Genomic DNA, 22810 nt, shown 5'->3' on the forward strand with positions numbered 1-22810 from the left:
TACATACTGGCAATAGTAAAAGGATTAAATGAAAAAATTACTAGAATTACAATGACAATAGAGAAAAAGAAAGAAAAGATAAATTCAGATTTTTTCTCACTGGTCCCTGGAATGATATTGATACTCAGTATTATGGCATGACATTCATGAAAAAGGATACTAATGGCAAAAAATATTCAACTTTGACCGATACTCAATAAATGAGTCTTATAACTAAAGGAATTCAATAAAGACTTACCATCTATCATTTTGGTATATTTTAATTAGACTTAAAATTAAAACTAATTACACAAAAATTGATTGCATTTTTGTGTAACACGGCCTGCTCTCATAATCTTCCAAGACTAGTAAAAGTGTAGTTTTCAACTTGTGCCTGTAACATGTAGACGAATGAATTCTTTGAGTCAGTCATCCCTCTGAGGAATCCAAGTCACATCTTCTGGTTACATACAGACAAGCAGACATGCTTTCTTATTATTCAAGCAGCAGTAGCAATGAATCATTATGCGCTGTCACTATTGCATGTGTATATTAACATCTGAAAATTACATTCCATCATTAATCAATGATTACTATTGAACAAAATACATCAAAAGTGGTCAGTGAAACTTGTGCAACCAAAGGAAACCAATTGACAATAAAGCCTTTTAGTAGTTGTAAATGCACATGAGCAGTAAAAGGTCATTTGAGATAAACAATAAAGGTGGTCTTCAGATGTGACCTCCCACCCCAAAACCAACATAGCGGCTTTCCTGCATATCACAGCGACCTTCTGTGATGAACATTTTGAAAATTGTCTTCCACATTTTTAATGAGTGAACCATGTACACCTGTGTGCCAAGTCTTATGAGCACTGGGCAAAAACTGAGGGAGTAGTTCACTTCACAAGATTTTGCCCCTTATTTACCACCATATTGTGCAGTTACTATGGCAATAAAATAATTCTAAAAATTGTACAAATGTTTCTTGCCTGCTTTCACTTTAAAACCAATGTTTGTGCAAAGTCTCACAAGCATTTAGGCAAAGTTTGATCCATGAAACTTGCAACTGATGCCGGATGGATGACACCAAATCCATTAACTGATTGGATCATACCCTTTTTCAAACTTTGACAGTTAGGGGTATAATATACATGAAATCATTCAATTGAAATAAAATTACATTTGAACCCACTGACTCCTGAATTATCAAATTTGCCTAGGTGAAAAATGAACATGTTGTAATGACCAAGGCAGACTTATGTGTTGAAATAATTTGAAAATTCATGAGGTATTTTCCATAGAGCTGTTTATTAACGTTATGCATAGCTTTAAAAATAAATCATGAAAAGCTATGAAAAATCTCAATGAGATAGTAGCAAATAACACATTTTGCTTTAATAATAATAATGCATGTATTCAACTTCACATTTGACATGAAATATGATTGGATAGTCAGTTTGCTTGCCTTACTTTTAGAGACTTCAAAACTTGTGCCCTAAATCCGGAAGTGGTTTAACGGTACACCATGTGTAAAGCCCTGGAGGGATTGAGATAAAAGTGGATGAGGTGAAATGGAAAGGCGAGAAAGTGGGGGTTGGGAAGTAGAGTATTCTTTTCAAATGAGTGTAATCCTTAAAAGGACTGTAAACCAAAAGGAGTGGAAAGCTGAGTAGTAGGCAGGGTGAGAGGCTTGAGTAGATGAGAGAAGGCTGGCTTGAGTCCGTGAACTGAGTAATAATGGTAGCAGGAGCAGAATCAACGTTTCAGGCAGGTTGAATGTCTGTCTTCTTCTTTACACATGGCGTACCGTAAACCACTTCTGCGATTGTTCATACCACTTTGCAAACCTTCAAACATCATATTGTGCCTTAAAGTTGTGCACAACTTTTCAGATTCATATAAAAAACTTCCACCTTGAAATTACAGATTCATCTACTCTGAATTTCAGATACTGTAGCATGGTGATAATTTCAAACATTTTACTTGATTTTTTTTTCTCAAGATACCACTGTGGTATTCACCGTGGGCGTCGGAACAGAGTATTATATTTTTGTGCTGAGGGGACGCAATAATAGATGCCCCCACATGAACAAGGATAATCACCTGTACCGACGCCCATGGTATTCACAACTCTACCGTCATTCTCTAAACCAATTTGAAATAGAAGCTATTCCATAAGACACAACTTTACCTTGTCTGCACCAACATAATAAAACAAAATAAAATAGTAAGTGCTTTCTTTATGTACATGTTGAATTACATATTAAAGGGTAACTGAAGTACACTTTTTAATGGCTCTACAGTAGTAATACAATCGATCTTGAAAAATCCTGATTTGAAGCATGCATGGCTAAATATAGGAATATAAATAGGTACACTGGTAAGATTACCCAGCGAGCTGTGGTATCATATTGCAACCTCCAAAGATTATTCATTCTGCTCATCTTTGCTGAGAGTTTGTAAGCATATTGTTTTTATTCTATCAAAGATAAGATCCTACTCTGTCTCTGGGTATTAGTCTCAGCTCAGAACCATGCTTGAGGAAGACGTTCCCTGCACTTTGGGCTGGGTTGATTCCAATACCATCTGAAATAAAGAAACACATAGATGACCCAATGTTGAAAGGTATATAAACAAACTACAAAATATCTGAACAGATTAAAATGTAAAACGAATTCATGAGCAATTAAATCAAAGATAAATGTATGAATCTGCATTGAGTGCATACAGGCCTACAAGGATTCTTGCAGGGCCTACAGCAAAATGAATAATAATGATAATAGCATTTAGAGAGCGCCTTCTATCTAGTTTCCTATTCAGAGGTAATTATTACACAGAAGGGGGGGGGGTATTTGAAATATGATGAGAATAGCTCTGTCTTGGGGTTGGCTTTGACTCTATAGACTTGGCATTATGTATTGTTGAGGAGAGTGCATTCCACAAAGTTGGTGCACTATTAGCAAAAGCTTTTTCAAAAAATGAGCATTTGACTCTACAAGTTTTAAACAACCTGGTTCCTGAATATCTTAGATTAATACTAGTTGAAATGGGAAGTGAGACTCAATGGTTTATTAGACCTATTTTGTTGATTGAAATTTGTATCTAAATCTAAATTATTGAAAACTGAAAACTAATTAGAAACAATACCATATATGTAGAAGATATTTCATTAGGAAATATCAAATCACATTAAACTTCTGGTAATTTTAAATAGTTTTCATCTAGCTTATAAGGATAATAAAGGAAAAGAGTCAATGACAATTTCAGTGCCTTTAAAAGAAAAGTCTTATAGATGAAATATAACTAACCATTTGTGATGATTGCACTTGTAGCAGGAGGAACTTTGAACTATGAAGGGGAACAAAAGTGAGAAAAAAAGTGAAAGAAAATGAAACAGAGAAGGTGAAAACCAGCTCTAGAAAGCATTGGAATTTACTCAATTTGTTTTCCATTCTGGCAAACATGTGTATTTGATGACATATTCAGTTGCTGATCCAGCACGACAAAGCTTAGAATGGGGTCGTGTGTGGAGGAGAAAGTAATCTGTCCAAAGTCTCTATGTCAATAGTTTCCTTGGTCTCTCATGTTGGAGATGGTGTAGCAGCATCAGCAATTACACCATCTACTACTAATGTTCTGGTTCAATTTCAAGTTCATTTATAAAAAACAATCAATTACAAAACATGATACATAAATGTATCATAAGAGGTTAGGGCTATGATTTGACTGTCTCATGAAGCTTGTAACCTTACAAGTGAAAGCTTACCAGATACAAGTAAAATTTCATGATTGTAAAAAAAAACCAACCTTTCTCATGCCAACACACAAATCAGTGATCTTTTTCAGCTTTAATACATGTAGACTTCAAAATCTAACGGAGTTGAAGGGGAGTTCACCATGACAAAAAGTTCAATTTAAATATAGGCTATAGCAGAAAAATAATATATTTGTGAACATTTAAGGAAAATCCATCAAAGAACAAAAATTTATTATAATTCATTATTTTTTTTATTTGTGATGTCATATGTGAGCAGCATCCCATTATACCATACAAAACAAAACAATGAAATGCCATTTTATCAAAGCATTGAAAATAGTTTTTGTACATTCAGTATATTAACAAACAAATCACTTCACATCCACAACTAAAAGAAAAAAAAATCATCATGAATCCTAAAATGTTGATGCATTTCATATCATATAATACATATGGGACATACTGTATGATATGCCATCACAGATCAATAACTTAAATTTCTAATAACTTCATCTTTAATGGATTATCTTTAATCATTCACCAATATTTTTTTTATCTGGTATTTTCAAAACAATTTGTCAGGGAGAACTTCCCCTTAGTTTAACTTATAGTTTATGTTAATGCATCTGATCCACATCTCTGCTGGTGTGGTGAAAATTAACCTTGATTTTAAAGACTTCCTCATGAAATCATTGATTGTTGCAAGTTGGCCTACTGTTACATAGTTCTGACAAAAATATATCCAACTGAATGTGAAAGAACAATAACAATGTATTAATAACAAAGAAATTAAAGCCCTAGGGGAATCCAATTCAAATGAAAATTGTTTTATCAGAAGAAGAAAAATCAGACAAGTACATTGGTGAAAGTTTTGACAAAATCGGACAAACTATTTATGAAGTTATGAATTTTTAAAAGTTGTAAAAATTTGTGATTGTTATATCCTTGGAGACTTCAAATTGGTCCTCGCATTTACTCCAATACATACAATTTTTAAATTGTCATTTTTTTTCAAACTATATTTTCTTTCATGAGTTTCATGAGGATTGAGTTATTACCCTAGGGGAATAGGTACTTGAGAGAGAAAACCACAAATGCTATATAGTTAAGTACATGGCCTATGTGAAAGTTGTCCTTCCTACTTGTCATAATTTTGCCAATTTGAAATTTACATAGTATAGGGTCCTTAGGGATCTCAATTTTAAAACAGTCATACCTTTCTTTTTGCTTGTCCAATTTCTTTCAAACTTTCACCATTCGGTTTTTATTTTTCTCCTCGCTCAGACAACATTTTATGACCAAGGTTGGATTCCCCTTTAAGTAGATTTATAACTTCATCTATACTGAAAGTGACAAATACAATCAAATGACATACCTCTTCAGCAGCAAACTTGAGTACAGCTGTAAATGGTGTTGCTTCTGGTACACTCAGTCTGCAGGAAAATAAAACAATTTCAAACTTTTAAATGTAATGGCCAGACTACAAATAAAAATTGACTTGAAATGGAAAATGAAACTGAAAATGTAAAAAGGTAAATAAATCAGGGTGGTGTTTTATAAAACTACTGATGACATTATTAATGACTAGGGATCTTGGGAGCATTTCATGAAACAAATTAATGATTTTCACGAGATACTGAAAATACTTACATCTGATTGGCTCACACCAAAATTTTCAGTGAAAGTGACTGACCAGATGCATCATCGGGGGGGGGGGGGGGGCATTGTGGTCTAGTGGTTATGAGTCCTGTCTGTCAATCAGAGGGATGTGAGTTTGAGTCCCAACCATGGCAGTTTCCTCCAGCAAAAAATTTATCCACATTGTGCTGCACTTGACCCAGGTGAGGTGAATGGCTACCCGGTAAGATTTATTCCTTGAATGCTTTACCACCGATATGGCGGCTCAGCTACAGCCGGGGCAATAATATGATACCAAGTATCAAGCACCGTAGGCGTAGAGTATATAGTACAGTAGCTGCGCTATATGGACCATATTATCATTATTATTCATGAAACAATCCTATTTTCTTGCGCAAAAATTCTAACTTTATCTTTTGTTTTTGATTGATTGACATTGTTTATGAAATTATGTGACAAAGCAGGTAACTGTAGTGTAACTTTACAATTTCATGATGACGAACAATTTAAGAACCTGGCCTGACCATGTGTGTTTGTCATCAAATTTTGATTTTCCAGCATATATTTCAAAAAGTTGTTAAGCTGATTATATTAAAAAGTAGTCTTTCATAATTCTTCTGCCCTTTCTTGCCCATTATAATAATTATTTACGTGAAATCAAACAGGGTGAGGCAAGCCTTGAAATAAGCAGCTGCACACCAGGGGCAATTAAAAAAAAAATTGCCCCCTGGCTTGCGGGCTTTTTACAGGAACCGGGGGCGATTTTCTGGAACCAGGGGCAATTAAAAAAAAAGAATATAACGGTGAACCACACTCCAAATTTGTTTATAGTAAGCGCAGCTCCAGCAATTTTTTAATTAGTACATGAATAGCATGCTAAGTAATAGGCTTATTCAAACATTTAAGAAATCAGATTATAAAGTTTAAGTGTGTTTTGACACCCTCACTCCACATCCCCTTTGCAACCACACACACATGGGCTTATTTATTTTTCATCTTTAATGAACCAGGAACAATGAACCCCCCCCCAAAAAAATCTAAATAAATGAATAAAATAAACATAAAAAAAGAGAGTGATGGAGAAAGAGAGAATTCAGATCAAATAATAATAAATTTAGAAAAAAAAAATCTTTAAAGGTTTTTTTTTTCATGGTTAGAATCACGGGTGTGGGTGAGTGTTTGTGTGTGATTGTGACTGTGAGGTGCACTTGGATTGCATATAAATTATGTTAAAGAAATGAAGAAATGAAATCAATATCTGACTCAGTCTATTCAAATTCCAGCACATAGCCATAGGCTATGTACATGTATTGTAGGTTCATGTACCTTGAGTTTTTCACAAGTTATTTGAAAACGCAGATCTCCACAGAAAATGCCTTTCATTCTCTGAGAGTCTAAATTCGGTGAAAATGTATTCATTAATAACTTAAATATTCATCACAATGAAGAAATCATAAAATATTTTGACAGTTTTCAAAAATTAACATGAAATCTACACTCTATCTGAAACAGAAAATCACCATCACTTAGGCCATTACTGATAGAATTCTCACCCAGAGCTCTGGCAGAGAATATGAGCTCAAACTGGCTAGCTAACAGCATACAAGTACCTCACTCAAGTGCACTGCGTCCTCCTATTTTTTTTTTTTTTAGATGGAGCCTTGTTTGATGATTTATTGTCTGATATTTACCCCTCTCCAAGAAAGAAATTAAAAAGCTATAATTCACAACTATAAGCTAAGTGATTTTGGATTATTAAGGCTCCGTTTTGACAAGCAAAGTCGGCGACTGTGAGGATAAAAGACTCGCACATCGTATGTGCTCTGAACAGGGATTTATCTCCTGTGCAATTCGAATTACTATATCACAGAATTGTGATATCCCAACTGGAAATGTGTGCATTAGAAATTGCACATGGTGAAGTATTGAAAAACTGTTACTGCTACCGGAAGCACGCGTGTACATGTATTACAGAAGAAAAAAGACGGACGTAGCTCACTTTTTATGGTACTGAAAAAAAGACGCACTTGGCAATTTGAAAAATGAAACTGTGCTTATCGTAAATTGAATGTTACTTGATTTTGTCTTTTCAGATATTTAAATTCTGTGTGTGATATGGCTTCACTGCTCACTCACGGCGGGCGCAATTACTTGGAAGATATTTGCGCCGGTCGTCAAAATCTTGATGATTTTGGGGCTTTATGCCATGGGCGCAATTGATGGCTTTATGAGCGCGAATTTGCACTCAGCGCCCGCTTATTTCAAATTCAAGGCTTGGGGTGAGGCAGCTCACCCTACTATGGGGAAAAGAGTGAGCTACCAGCTCACCTGGTTTGATTTCACATAAATAATTATTCTAATGGGTGAGAAGGGGTGCAAGAAAATGTAACAGCACGATATCGAGGTCTTGAAATCCAAAATGGCAGATAGGCGAAAATTGTTGACTGCTGAAAACAAATAAACCCCAAAAATAAAATTATCGATAAAATTTCATTTTACCGTAAAATAATGCTAATAATGTGAAAGGTGAAGATGTATTAATGTTAAATGTGTTTGTCAAAATATTTTGTGTACCCCCATAGATCCGATTAGAACAGATTCTATTGTGTTGTTGGTACAGTGGCAGATACAAATTTTGACCTGCGCGAGTGTTGTGTTATAACTTATTATTCAATCATCAATGCCAATGGGTTAACACACTTGTTCACTGCTACCATCTGGCCTGTGGAGAATCTACAGGTAGGACTATGGTATGCCAATGCTGTATAGAGCACACACTCTAAAAAAATCATTAAAATATCACTTTTGTGACCAAAATTACTAATTTTCATACAGTTTTAATTTATTTATCATTAGTAATGTGGGAATAATTTTTGTATTCACCAGAGCGCTCAAAAACTTGAATTTTGGGCATATTTTTGTGTACGCCCTCTATTGGTGGAAAGTAATATGGCAAGAAAATTTTCATTTTTTTGATCTCTATTTTTAATTAAGAAAAAATGATATAAAGAATCAAATTTAAATAAGAGCCAAGCAGTATGAATTAACAGGTCTAATGGAAACTGTCAGTGTAAAAAAATCAAGCATTTGCCCCAAAGAAAAAGAGAAAATAAGCCAAACATTGCCACCCTTATTTTGTCACACATGGAGATATAACTGAAACAACTTATAACCTTGTTCATTGAATGAGTGGGTTAACACTACAGAATTCCCTTTTTCTGATATGCTGAAACAGAGTTTAAGATTTTCTGAAACGGAAAAGGCAATTTTTTTTAAACGGAAAATCACTGTCCCTAGATGATGTGTGAGAGAAATCAGATGTGTCCCGCGTTCCGGGCCGAGTTGTCCCGACACCGTCTAATTAAGCCTACATCAATATGAGTATATGGGACAATGGTTGCAAGAGATAACTGAACATACGGTATACTCACACTTTGAAGGGAAGTTTTGGATCCGAAGTGAGCGTTATCTTGAAAGTCACTTTCGACCTACAGAAAGAGATGACACGAAATTACGGAATAATCATTTGAATTATGTAAATTGATAAAGCAATAAACCCAAATAATACGAAATAAACAACAACTTACGCCATTCTTCCAATTCAAGTCTCTGCTGTGAAAGCTCTAGATCTTTATCAACGAACGTAGAGGGCAGCAACACACAAGCGTGTTGCTCTAAAGGTCAACTCGATACGCGCATGCAACTGAGCTGCGCGCATATTTTATTGTTCATGACAACGAAATCAAATGCCGATCAAATACAACAACAAATTAGTAGTGATCAAGAAACGAATATGAAAGAATATGACTACAACGATATCAAAGATAACATTAAAAAATATGTGGAGGGATATACATAAATATGAAAACATACTTTGATATTTAAAACTTTACAAATGCAAGTTTCAGGAAACTAAAATAATTACCAAATCGGTGAATTGTTGTTATCAGCGATTTCACCAGACGGCTGAATTAGGTGATTTGCGCCGAGACGATTTTGTGACCACTCGCAAAGCATTTCTGGACATTATGAAAAATACGAGACATTTGGCTTCCTCCTGCTCGTACGCACGGGCGTCCGTCGATATAACACATGATATTTTTATTAAAATATGCACCCTTTTTCTTAAAAGTTGATGGAGAGGGGGAAAAATTAATCGTATCAAATCGGGGTATTCAGTAATGAGTACAGGAGAAAGTATATTTCACTGATTTTCATGATTCATTCCATTTGATTAACTCATCTATTCGTGTTTTGGGGCTAATCTTTCCCTTACGCATTGCTTTTTGGCAGAAGTTCTATGGAAAATGCACCTTTTTTCACACAAACTTTGAGACACTCTGTATTCATTCCCCCATTGCTCGAGAATGAATGGGAAGTTAACGACGGGGTTAAAGATTTATTGAGGAACGGAATGTATATTTCATGAAAATGAAAGCCATTTCCCCATTGGATGTTATCTTCAATACGTGTTTTTTAGATGAAGTTAGTTGTCGAATAGGCTCTCCTGGCATTTGAGGTCTCTATCGGTGACGTCACTCAGGATCGTCATGCCTGAACCATCGGCCGGGCAGGGGTCGCAATGGTAGTGTGATTTATGCATAATGCACTCGATTATACAATAATCTTGTCCTCCCGTTCAAATGAATGTGAAACTCATATAATTTTCATCAGAGCATTCAACAGGAGTACTGTAGTACACATTTCTTTGTTATAAGTGAATTAAAGTCCCTCCAGTGAGTTTGATCACCCCTATCGTGAAAATGTATCACCCCTACGTTGAAACACAGTCAGCTGTTTGCACTCAGGGTCACTCCGTGACCTGTGTGTGCGTTCAAGAGTTGTACACGATTTTCTGTCTCATTTCGGCAGAAATCTTTCATAATGTGAATATGTCCCCCTTATTTTCTCTGGGCTCTTCGCTGACCCCATCATCATTCTATGCTTAAGCTACATTATGCTCCGTCGTCTGCTTAGATTTCAACCCCCTAGTCTAGCACTGGTACTTGTTCTGCTAGGCGTCGATCAGCATTTATCTGCAGTCCATATAGGCCGTGACTCATTTATTTATTTATTTATTAGAGCATGCAGGCAGCAATGCCAATGGGTATTAAAAAAATAATTCACGTATCTATCAGTAGTATGTTATCATTTCTTTTCACCATTTTCCCCAAAACTTATAAATTTAGAAATACATTCCAATCAGTAATAAGTGAAGTCTACATCTAACCTAGATCTTGATCATGTTGATCGATAGACCAAAAGCTTCAGTCTCTGTATTTTGGTTGCTCTGCTGAACTGCGCTGGCTCACTCACCGATGGAGATTATAGTAAAATGTCAGAAATTGTTGAATAAATCCCCAGAAACGACGGTTATTCCTGTCTAGTTGATCGATAGACCCAAGTCTAAAGATCTAGAAAACTTTATTTGTCTAACTAGACTGTAGACAAATGCTTTGACCAGTCTCGATCTGTTTGTTGAAGATGTTGTTCCACACTGGATATCTAAGTAGATCTAGAATAGATCTAGCACGACTTGTTGGTATGAGATAGTCTATGAAGAAATAAAAAAAATACTAAAATAATAATCAACTCAAAACAGACGAATTCCACATTGTCTTTATAGTATAGGACGCCTAAATCTAGACCATTTGAGGGTTGGTCCATGCAAGCTAAGTTTGGTTCAATTAAGGCCAGCCTGCATGGGCTAGCCGCTAGGAGGTTATGATTTTTTTTAGTCCGTTACATGCCTACAGGTAGTACAGGGTAAAGTCTAGATCTAGAACGAACTAGAAGATTATATGGTTGACAAGTTACCGTTAGGCCTTAGCGTTAGGCATGAAATCTTTAAAATTCACTTAGAAAATGCATAAAAATAAAATGACGAGCTCAGTCACTTTGCTCTTTCACTTTCGAAATTTCTCCAAAAAAAATAGGCCCTACGCGTTCTGCCAGCCAAGCCCAGGCCATGCAGGCCCAGGAAAATTTACCAATTGCAATATGGCAAACAAATTATGTAAAAGTCTTTAAACATTGATTGCACAGAATCAATGGTCAAATTAAGATATGGATGCTGTCTATCAAGTCTGCTTTCTGCCCAAAATCAGAAATTAATTTAAGATGGTCTAATTATATCTATCTAGCCCCCATTTCTAGTCTAGGCGGCCCGTTAAGTCTAACGCAAAACGATGATGGCACTCTGCAAACGATGTAACATTGCAATCAATTTCCCTCAATTGGCTGATTTTCTTAGAAATTATTGAAGAAAACCAGGGAAAATGTGAATAGGTGGCCGTTTATTCAAGCTTTAATTTGGCTTTGGAAGTTTGGTTGCTCAATGATTATCGACCTTCGACGCGACGCAGCGCCTGCATGGCTGCATGTGCAGCTCAGCTGCAGCGCAGCGCGCAGCCAATGCAATGCATCCGATGCATGGGGTTTTTTTTCGCCGTCCATAGTCTCGGACTCGAAGTTGAAATTAGACCCGGATTTCGGGGATTCAGCTTCTTGTATTAAGATTTATAGACTTAAAAGTCAAATGCAATTTAAAATTTGAAATCTGACCTTGAACAATCATCGTTGATAAACATCAGCCCTGAAGCAATTGCACTTCAAATCAGACCAGGCAAATTAGATGTCATTGTGTATGTTGCTAGAAGATCTATGACGAGTCGACTGAAGCCCCAGCGCATCATCAACGTCACTAGTTAGCTACGCGACCGGCCGGACTCGGCGCACCCAGGCCAGAAAAATGACCTCGAGGCTCGATTATTACGGTGGTTGTCTATGCACTTATTAGTGGTGCAGCGAAATTCAGCAGAGGAAAATAAAAGATAAGAGGGATCCTCGTTATAGACTTAATATTCCAAATAGAGAAAAAATGTCAAAATCATGATTATTTAAGCTAAATAATTTCTTTAAAAATAAAATTAATATTTTTAATATTTCTACCCAGAATAACCGATCTAATAATTGTTCATTAAAAAATATTTGAAATTAACAAATGAAAAAAAATCAACTCGACAAATTTCCGAAAAGTCCCCTTATTTTTTAGAGTGGTCACAAAATTCGAGCGGAGTTGACCTTCCTTAAAGCAACACGCTTGTGTGTTGCTGCCCTCTACGTTCGTTGATCTGCATATATTTCTCAAAGAACGTAGAGGGCAGAAACACACGGCATGCAAGGCCCTATATAATATTATAGTAAATAGTGGTAGTAAAATACGAGCTGTGATTGGCTGGATTTGTACCACGTGACCTCCCTTCAAAAAGTTATATTGTACATATGTACAATATAACTTTCGATTTTTGGATGGCAAAATCCATGATGGGGGGCTTAAATTGAGGGATCTATTTACTATAATAGATAGTGAACGTTCTATCATACAATATTACTGGACTATATGAACTCCAAATATAAAATTATCCCTCGTGCAAGCCTATTTCACCTCGGCCTTCGGCCTCGGTGAAATAAACCTGCACTCGGGATAATTTTATATTTGTCGTACATATAATCCAGTATATTGTACAATAGATTGTACACTATTTATATAATATAGGGCCTTGACGGCATGCAGAGTTATCAATAGACGTGGCGAAACCGGAAGTGTGCTCTGATTGGTCCGATATTTCATGGAGCCCCAATTAGTTCCCTCTGGCATATTTTCTGCGCTTGTGATCTTCTGCTGGGTGCATACCCCCGGAAATATCAATAAACTACACGTTTTCTCACATTTAGTGATTAAATACCTCGACACTTTCCACTCGTGGATATATTTTCTAGACGCCAATGTGAGTATTTTAACATATAAAGTTGCCTTTTTGTAGATACATCTGGTGTTATTTTGCATAAATCGGCTTCCAAAATAATGTCGAAAAAAGTGTTTGGTAAGAGAGAAAAATTGCATTTTTTCAAGTTTTGTGTAATCATGTTTTGCACAAATTACCTCAACGTGTTGAAAATAGTGTTTTACTATGACTGTCAAGGTTGAATGATCTTTTAACAACTTATTTCATGTTATTTGGGGGGAAATCCATTTAATTTCTACCAAAAACAGTTCATAAAATTTAGCATATGGGACTACCCTTCATAAGACCCTAGCCAAAGATAAGGAGCTGCGCCGCCGGAGCTTTCGGCCGCGGAAACCTTAGCCCACCCTATAGGCCTTAGGCGGTTAATTGCAGGGATGGCGCCACCAAAATGGGTGGAGGCACTTTTTAACTTTGGACTTTAGTCTAGCCTAGGTCTAGTTCTAAGTTGCTAGTCTTAATCTTAAATCTACTAATATATAGATGGAAATATCTCATCAGAGAGGAAAGTATCCCTATATTATACTGTAGACTCTGTTTTTGTTATATTTTATAAGGCAAATGTGTTAACAATTTTAGAATTAGATCTAGATTTTTTTATAGAAAACATAGATCTAACGTTAGGCCTAAGTAGTCAGGTTAGTAATAAGACTTGAGCACTGCATGCAGTGCAGTTGTTAGATTAAAATTGTAATCTAACAACTGAACTGCAGACAGTACTCAAGTCTATTTACTCGATCTGGACTAGGGTCTAATGTTGGTGAATATCTACAGTAGATGTAGACCTAGTCTAGGCCAAGATTGATTCTAACTAATCGATATTTAGAGGCTAAAATCCAATAAAAGAGCTTAGATCTACCTCTCAAGACAGCAGGTGAATCAATCTAGATTCTAGTTAATACAAACAGAAGGAATGATGACACAAAGTGCTTTGGTCTATGTCCTCAATAGCAGTAATGGTGCTAGATCTACATGTACATGTATTTATATAAATATATTTATCAGGGACTGCATATTTATTGCTGTATGTAACCCAGCTGTGTTTGGTTTATGGGGATCGTTCATCTAGCTACAAGTTCAGGGCCTCCTGACAGTACTGTAATTTTATTCACTCCTAGTGTATGTCAGTGTAGTATTCAAAATGTGTTAACATGTGCTTTGACCTTAATATCACTGTGACAACAATGCTTGCGTGGATTGATGATGGAAATGGCACAGGTCTAATGTGTAGCCACATTTTAGCACCTCATATCTTCATTATGGATTATCTGCTGGTAACTGTACTTGATCACTAATTTTGTTATCATAATTGCATGTGTTTTCAAAGATCATGCAATTAAGGTAATGACCTCAGTGACTACAAGTTTTAAGCATCAACTTTGGAAACAACTAGCTGAACAGTTTACTCACTTCAAAGGTGGTTTCTGGTAAGCCATAATCTAATTAACATCTCAGCTGATAATGTTTTAAAAATAATTTATCAGGGAATGAAAGTTATCACAATCAGGAAATAATGCAAGATTGAAAGTAAAATATATTTTCATTCCCCCTTATAATTGTGCAATTTGGAAAGAATGAACAACATATATTGATATAATTTTATGTATGATTGGTTTTTTATTTTCATAAATGTATTGTTAGGGTATTTCCTCTTTTTTGTTTACAAATGCATCATGTCATTGGGACTATTGTATACATTTTCAATAAAATTTACTCATTATCCTTGTGTTAGGATGTACATTTATATTTCCATGTATACCCATCTTTTTTATCTTATATCAAAATGCATTTCCATATATGCTATTTTTATATAAAATTCATATGAAACGTATCTCTTTCCTGTCCTCAATGAATTGATTATGTAATTTAACCTTCAAATGCAATGTACTTGATGGATGGATGGATTACGACATACTGCATTTTGATGCTGATCTCCGATAAAAGCAGAGGAACAAGAAGAAGAAGTGTCTGTTATTCAAATTTGAAATTCATTTTTAAAAATCTAGTTTAATTGAAATTGATTCAACAGCCTGTTTTTTTTTATAAATCTAATGCATGTGATAATGTAATGGGAAAATAAAAAAAAAATTGTTCACCGTTATTCTTTTTACCAAGATATGATTTTCCGATTGAGATTTATTTCATTCTTATTGTCATTCTCGATGTATATATAGGATATGCATGCGCAATTTAAAAGTTTTTATGAGCTTTATCGGATGTGAAGGATTGAGTGACATAACGCAAGATTAAAAACAAAGTATTGTTTGAATCCATCTTATCGTGCATAGAGAAATATATTTCTTACATGGAAATCACTTATGATATCTTATTATTGTTTTCTCTTTTAAAAAAGTATCAGGTTATCAGGAGAGGATCCAGCTTTTGCCAAGTGGGGGAAGGGGGTGGGGCAGAATTTTTTCACCAACATTTTCCCCAATCGACTGCTCAAAGTTTAATTTTGTTTGTTTCTTTGAAGGGTTAGACCTAACAGTCACTTCATTCTTACAAAACAACATGAATATATAAAGGCCCTATTTAAACTATTGCGAGCACGAAGCTCGATCTAAAATTTTCAAAAATTTCATATAGATTTTCCTGAAAAATGAACATTTTGGGGTAATTTGTGATCCTGAACAAAATGCGTATGTAGCTAAATAATTCATGAATAAATAGTAATTTTTTAATATTCGTTCTGGCCTGATCGAAAAGGGACCTGTTAAGGACTGTTTGCAGTTAGCCATGACGACGATACATATTAGATCAATCAAATAATGCAAGCGAATAGCGCGTACTGAAATTTTTTGACATTCCGACCTAAAAAGGAAATTCTAATTTTGTAGTCATGAACAGAATAATTAAACAATGCGAGCGGAAAAAAATGAGACTTACATGTAAACCTAAAAACGGGACTCTCTATTCATGTTTTGTAAACCATGAAGATGGGTAATTAGGTATCTTCCTACATTAAAAATTTTGATATTCTGATCTGAAAAATGTTCATTGAAGCTCTATTACAAGCACTGAAAATGAAAATTGTAAAGTGGATATGGAATGCATGTAACAGATGATGCGAAAGTGAAGCGAGAGCTGGTATTTCTTGAATTATTTTAACCTAGGACTGGGACATTCTAAGGACATTTTGTCATCATATGAAAATGGTCATCTTTCTATTCCTCTCCCTAAACGCCAAGTGAAATGTGCCAATATTCCATTATAAAAAAAATTATTGAATTATCAAGAATTCTCGAAAATTTTATCGTTTTATTTATTAATTAATAAGCCCAATGAGAGTGCGAAATTTGTTGATGTCAAGGCTTGAAAACTTGACATTTAAAGCACTTTTGTAATTATGAATAGGATGCATGAGTTAATATTTTATTAACAATTCATCAAGGGTTGTAATAAAAAAAGGTTTTTATAAAAAAAATTGTTTTAAAACGTTTTAAATCGTTTGTAAAGTTTTTTCTACCAATTATGCAATTTTATGTAAATCAATTAAACTATACAGTATGATTTAAGCTCTTGTTCTTTTAAATACATTTTTGGAGTAAGTATCAAAGAGATGACTTCAATTTTTCATTGATTTCCCAGAAATCAATTTTTAAATCAAAGAAAATAATGAAAGCTCGATGTCCGAGCTGAAATATGTTTTGTATTATATTGATTTAAAAAAATTGATATTTTAAGCTCCGTATCAGCATATTGAACAAGATATGTATCACAGACATCAAACATGCAATATATTTTCCGACTCTTCCCCTCACATTATTTTATTCACTCGCCTCCCTCTTCCCCCCCCCCCCTCCTTCCTCTCTTTTCCCTTTTCCTTTTTTTTTCTTCCCCCTTTTTTTTTGCTCCGCCAATGAGATCCACCTATGGGTTAAGCAGTCTGGTTGTTTTCTCCCTCATTTTCAATATTTGTCCTTGATCTTGCTATAGCTATAGGCTCTCCATCTTAAACATGCATTACAAGCGTCTTTATAAAAGTTTAGAAGGTATACATCGGAGAATGAAAGAGAGAGAGAGACCCAGAGATGAGAGAGGCAAAGAGAGTGATAAAGGGAGGGGTAGTACTGATAAACATGTACATTTACAACTAAAAGATTATTGACAATTTCCACCATTTGCCAGGAGAATTGTCAGATTAAACCAATGAGAGGAAATGGAGGTAAATATTGTTTTAATGTGACAATTATTGTCCATCCGCAAATTTAAAATCAAGTGAAATTGTTTTTACTAAGAAGATCGAAAAGTTCCGAAAATAAGAGGAAAATAATCAGCATTTAAATAGATGATCATTTCAGAATAAGCCTACATCATTTCACTTAGAATAATGACATTGCGGCCGCTGATGAAAGTTAAGATGGAAACAACTATAAATCACATTTCTTCAGATATGTACAAGATATTATGATAATGATGATCAGGCGCAACGGGTTGAAAGGCGATCACCCTCTACATTTTTTTTAAATAGTTCAAACAAAGAAGAGAAAATCGAAGGGAATTTGTACGATTGTATGGGTATTGGCACTCTCATTATACCCCCTATTTTTCGTTTGATAAAAAGTTTATATAACGCTTAGATCCTTTGCCCCCTATTAAAAAGATGATAGTGCTTATCAAGGGCATCGCCAGGAGGGGGGGGGGTGGCAAAAACCGCCTCAACTATTTTAGTTAAAAAAGAAAAGAGAAAGAATGATGTTCGCCGCCCTGATAATAATAGTAATTATAACGATGGCAATGATGATCATAATAAAAATAATTTCAATTTGATTATTAATAGTGACAATAATGATAGTCATAATAATGATAATACTAAATCACTCACACCTTGGTCACATTTGTTCTACGGCGGCCGTACGGCGAGTCGAAAACAGCCGTTTTAACATTTTATTTTGGTACCAGCTAGGAGGTGGTTTGAATAAAAATGAATAAAACGACTGTTTTCGACTCGCAGTACGGCCGCCGTAGAACAAATGTGACCAAGGTATAAGACTCCCCTTTTCGTTATACAAAACAGAAAGATAAATGGTTATTTTTTAATTTTCAATTTTTAGCTTTGCATCCCTCTCCCTATCTCTATTTTTCTTTCTATATTCTAGGCAGTTGTCATCGTACTATTGTCCACCTCATGTTCCTGTGTTGTGTTGTTTCGTGTTATTTACTATTATTATTATTTGCCCTTTTCGATATCTTCATGTATTACTTTATGTGTATTTCTATATTCCTTGTATCTATTTTTGAGGGGTCCACATTCTACAAGCTTTAAATTGAATCAATCTATCTTGTACTTATTTGTATTATTTTGAAGAATGAAAATGAATTGAATTGAAGTGACATAAAAAAGGACAAGTTTGCCGGCCGATACGATTACAAAGCCTTTGACATCTTATTCATACTGTTGAAATTATTCGAGTTCATTTTAAGACATGAGTACAATGCTCCTATTTCTAATTGATTGCAGTCAGTGAAAATTTGTAGCTAGGAGTTGCCACCTGTATGGGCCCGATCCCTAAATCATAATTATATAGCCCACATTTTTCAGGGAACTATATTAAATTCTAACTTTAAATAAAAAACATATATCGTCAAAATATATGCTTTTCCTATATATTTTGTGTGATCACTTATATTTTGCTTCTTGTTTATTATCCCGGTACGATACCGGCGTTGTGATTACAAATTTCAGTGTAGTGTTTCAGAAGTAGAAAACTGCCCTGCCCCCTCCCTCAAGTTTTCCACTCCATTATGTCTTTGGCATCACCTTGTTAATTTGTTGTATTCCCATATTGTTGCCTATTTTTTGTTGTCCATTTTTTATTTATAAATTGAGTGGATCAAACTTGTATAATTCTTCAAATTAATTTTCAATAAAAAAAACGGAATTGAGCTTTAATAAATATTGCCAGACAATTAAACCAAAATGTTAAAGGGGATCCATCATCAAGCTCTAAATCAAAGAGGAGAAATTACTTTTAGACCCGATTATCATAGTGATGATTGCCAAATAATTGCATGTGCGCAGGGGGAACTAATCAGCCCCCCATGGCTGACCTTTGACCGCGCGTATCATGTTTTCAGTGCGCGTGTCTGTTAAGGCCCTAAACCGCAAATTGCACCTAAACCGCAAATCGCTGCCTAAGCTTGTAGAAAAAAAGTATTTTTGAAACGAAGGACCTTGGATGAGTGGTTTCACCCCCCTGGTAACATTTAGTATTAAAGTTTGAAAATTTTTGAAAATAAGCTTCTATTACTACTACTACTACCACTACTACTACTACTACTCCTACTCCTACTCCTATACTACTACTACTACTACTACTACTACTCCTACTCCTACTACTAAAACTACAACTACTACTACTCTTACTGCTACTACTACTACTCTTACTGCTACTACTACTTCTACTACTGCTACTCCTCCTACTACTACTACCACCACTACTACTACTACTACTACTACTACTACTACTACTACTACTACTCCTACTCCTACTACTACTCCTACTACTACTACTACTACTACTCCTACTACTACTACTACTACTACTACTACTACTACTACTACTACTACTACTACTAAAACTACTACTACTACTACTCTTATACTGCTACTACTACTACTACTACTACTACTACTACTCCTACTCCTACTACTACTCCTACTGCTACTACTACTACTACTAAAACTACTACTACTACTAAAACTACTACTACTCTTATACTGCTACTACTACTACTACTACTACTAAAACTACTACTACTACTCTTACTGCTACTACTACTTCTACTATACTGCTACTCCTACTACTACTACTACTACTACTACTACTCCTACTCCTACTACTACTCCTACTATACTACTACTAAAACTACTACTACTACTACTACTACTACTACTACTACTACTACTACTACTACTACTACTACTACTATACTCCTACTCCTAATACTACTCCTACTACTACTACTACTACTACTACTACTACTACTACTACTAAAACTACTACTACTACTCCTACTCCTACTACTACTCCTACTACTACTACTACTACTACTACTACTACTACTACTCCTACTCCTACTCCTACTACTACTCCTACTATACTACTACTAAAACTACTACTACTACTACTACTACTACTACTCCTACTCCTACTACTACTCCTACTACTTCTACTACTACTAAAACTACTACTACTACTACTCCTACTACTCCTACTATACTACTACTAAAACTACTACTACTACTACTACTACTACTCTTACTGCTACTACTACTACTACTGCTACTCCTACTCCTACTACTACTACTACTACTACTACTCCTACTACTACTCCTACTACTACTACTACTACTACCATTTCGTACTGATTATGACTATAATAATATGAGTACATGGCTTCATTACCCTCGTAACATTTTGTATTAAAGTTTTAAAAAGATTATAATAAATATTTAAAAAATTATTTATAGCGATTCTTTCTTTATTTTCCGCCTTTCATTTCTTCCCTTTTCCTTTTCCTTTGCTTAAACCTACAGGCGTTAGATTATACTAGGGGAGAATTAGGGATACACAAAAAAAAAACACAAAAAAAAACCGGCACTATGTACAGCCCAAGTTGCCCAACTCCCACCATAACCAAGAGTCCAAAACCAACAAATAAGAAGAACAATAATGATAGCCTTTTAGGGCCCCATGGGAGACCAATTTTATGTTGAATGAGCACCCTGGTAAAATATTTAAATAAATAAACAAATAAATAAATACGTGTATCAACAAAGGGATCAACAACAACATTTCTCATAAAAATGGGATCAGCGCCCTAGTTCTAATTCCTCACTCTTCAACCTCTATCCTGCGATTTATGTTTGCCGCCCTCTGTGTTCACGCCTCTTACGCGCACACAGTCCTTGTTAATATTCTACATGCTTAGGCGGCAATTTGCGGTTTAGGTGCAATTTGCGGTTTAGGGCCTTACGAATTATAGTAGTAGTAGAAGTAGTAGGAGTAGCAGTAGTAGAAGTAGTAGTAGCAGTAAGAGTAGTAGTAGTAGTAGTTTTAGTAGTAGTAGTAGTAGGAGTAGGATTAGTAGTAGTAGTAGTAGTAGTAGTAGGAGTAGCAGTAGTAGTAGTAGTAGTAGTAGTAGGAGTAGCAGTATAGTAGAAGTAGTAGTAGCAGTAAGAGTTGTAGTAGTAGTAGTAGTAGTAGTAGTAGTAGTAGTAGCAGTAAGAGTAGTAGTAGTAGTAGTTTTAGTAGTAGTAGTAGTAGTAGTAGTAGTAGTAGTAGTAGTAGTAGTAGTAGTATTAGGAGTAGTAGTAGGAGTAGGAGTAGTAGTAGTAGTAGTAGTAGTAGTAGTAGTAGTAGTAGTAGTAGGAGGAGTAGCAGTAGTAGAAGTAGTAGTAGCAGTAAGAGTAGTAATAGTAGTAGTTTTAGTAGTAGTAGTAGTAGTAGTAGTAGTAGTAGTAGTAGTAGTAGTAGTAGTAGTAGTAGTAGGAGTAGTAGTAGGAGTAGGAGTAGGAGTAGTAGTAGTAGTAGTAGTAGTAGTAGTAGTAGGAGTAGCAGTAGTAGAAGTAGTAGTAGCAGTAAGAGTAGTAGTAGTAGTAGTTTTAGTAGTAGTAGTAGTAGTAGTAGTAGTAGTAGTAGTAGTAGTAGTAGTAGTAGTAGTAGGAGGAGTAGTAGTAGGAGTAGTAGTAGTAGTAGTAGTAGTAGTAGTAGTAGTAGCAGTAAGAGTAGTAGTAGTAGTAGTTTTAGTAGTAGTAGTAGTAGGAGTAGTAGTAGGAGTATATCCGGAGTAGTAGTAGTAGTAGTAGTAGTAGTATAGGAGTAGGAGTAGTAGTAGTGGTAGTAGTAGTAGTAATAGTAGCTTATTTTCAAAAATTTTCAAACTTTAATACTAAATGTTACCAGGGGAGTGAAACCACTCATCCAAGGTCCTTCGTTTCAATAATACTTTTTTTCTACAAGCTTAGGCGGCGATTTGCGGTTTAGGTGCAATTTACGGTTTAGGGCCTTAACACGTGTCGCCACTCTGTCTATAGCTATTGATAACTCTGACGGCATGCAAGGCCCTATATAAACATATATATAGGGCCTTGACGGCATGCGTTAAAGGAAACCAAAACCCAAGAAGAGAAGCAATCTTATTGGAAAGAGTAAAATGAGAGGAACAATTCAAAAAAAATTTCATCAAAATCGATTATGAAATAAGCGAGGTATGAACGATTAAAAAGTCTTGTTGCACTTACTATGTGGATCCCGGGGGGGGGGGGCACTTACATTGACGAGTGGATACCATGCGCGACCAAAAAAACACGTAAAAAGGATATCCTTTTCACGATAGGGCACGTTACGTACGTAACGTGAAAAGGGTGTCAAAAACACAAAAATAATGAAAAAAGGGTATCTATTTCGCTAGGAAAATTACGTGTTTAGGGTCGAATTTGCGGGGATGAAAAATAAAATTAAAATGTTTTATAAAGGATGTCCTTTTTGCCCCAACACTACGTGTTTAGAGTCCTATTTGCGCGAGGTGTAGAAGGTGGGGTCGTACTAAACCAAATAAGGTAAAGCCGACAACCAAAGGACTAGTAACAATAAAACATTCCTGTACTTGTTTAGGGG

General features: G+C 35.3%; 1 protein-coding gene across 1 annotated transcript; it reads right to left on the reverse strand.

Annotated features, from left to right (window-relative positions):
• Positions 1-1605: 1605 nt before the first annotated feature.
• Positions 1606-9012, reverse strand: LOC121411420 (ubiquitin-fold modifier 1). The gene is made up of 5 exons (XM_041604152.1): positions 8964-9012; positions 8808-8864; positions 5114-5171; positions 3290-3329; positions 1606-2567 (listed from the first exon to the last, which is right to left on the reverse strand). The coding sequence occupies exons 1-5, from the start codon at positions 8966-8968 to the stop codon at positions 2464-2466; spliced, it is 264 nt and encodes an 87-aa protein (XP_041460086.1). The 5' UTR covers positions 8969-9012; the 3' UTR covers positions 1606-2463.
• Positions 9013-22810: the final 13798 nt, after the last annotated feature.

This window comes from Lytechinus variegatus, chromosome 1 (assembly GCF_018143015.1).
Source record: "Lytechinus variegatus isolate NC3 chromosome 1, Lvar_3.0, whole genome shotgun sequence".
Classification (NCBI taxonomy): domain Eukaryota; kingdom Metazoa; phylum Echinodermata; class Echinoidea; order Temnopleuroida; family Toxopneustidae; genus Lytechinus; species Lytechinus variegatus.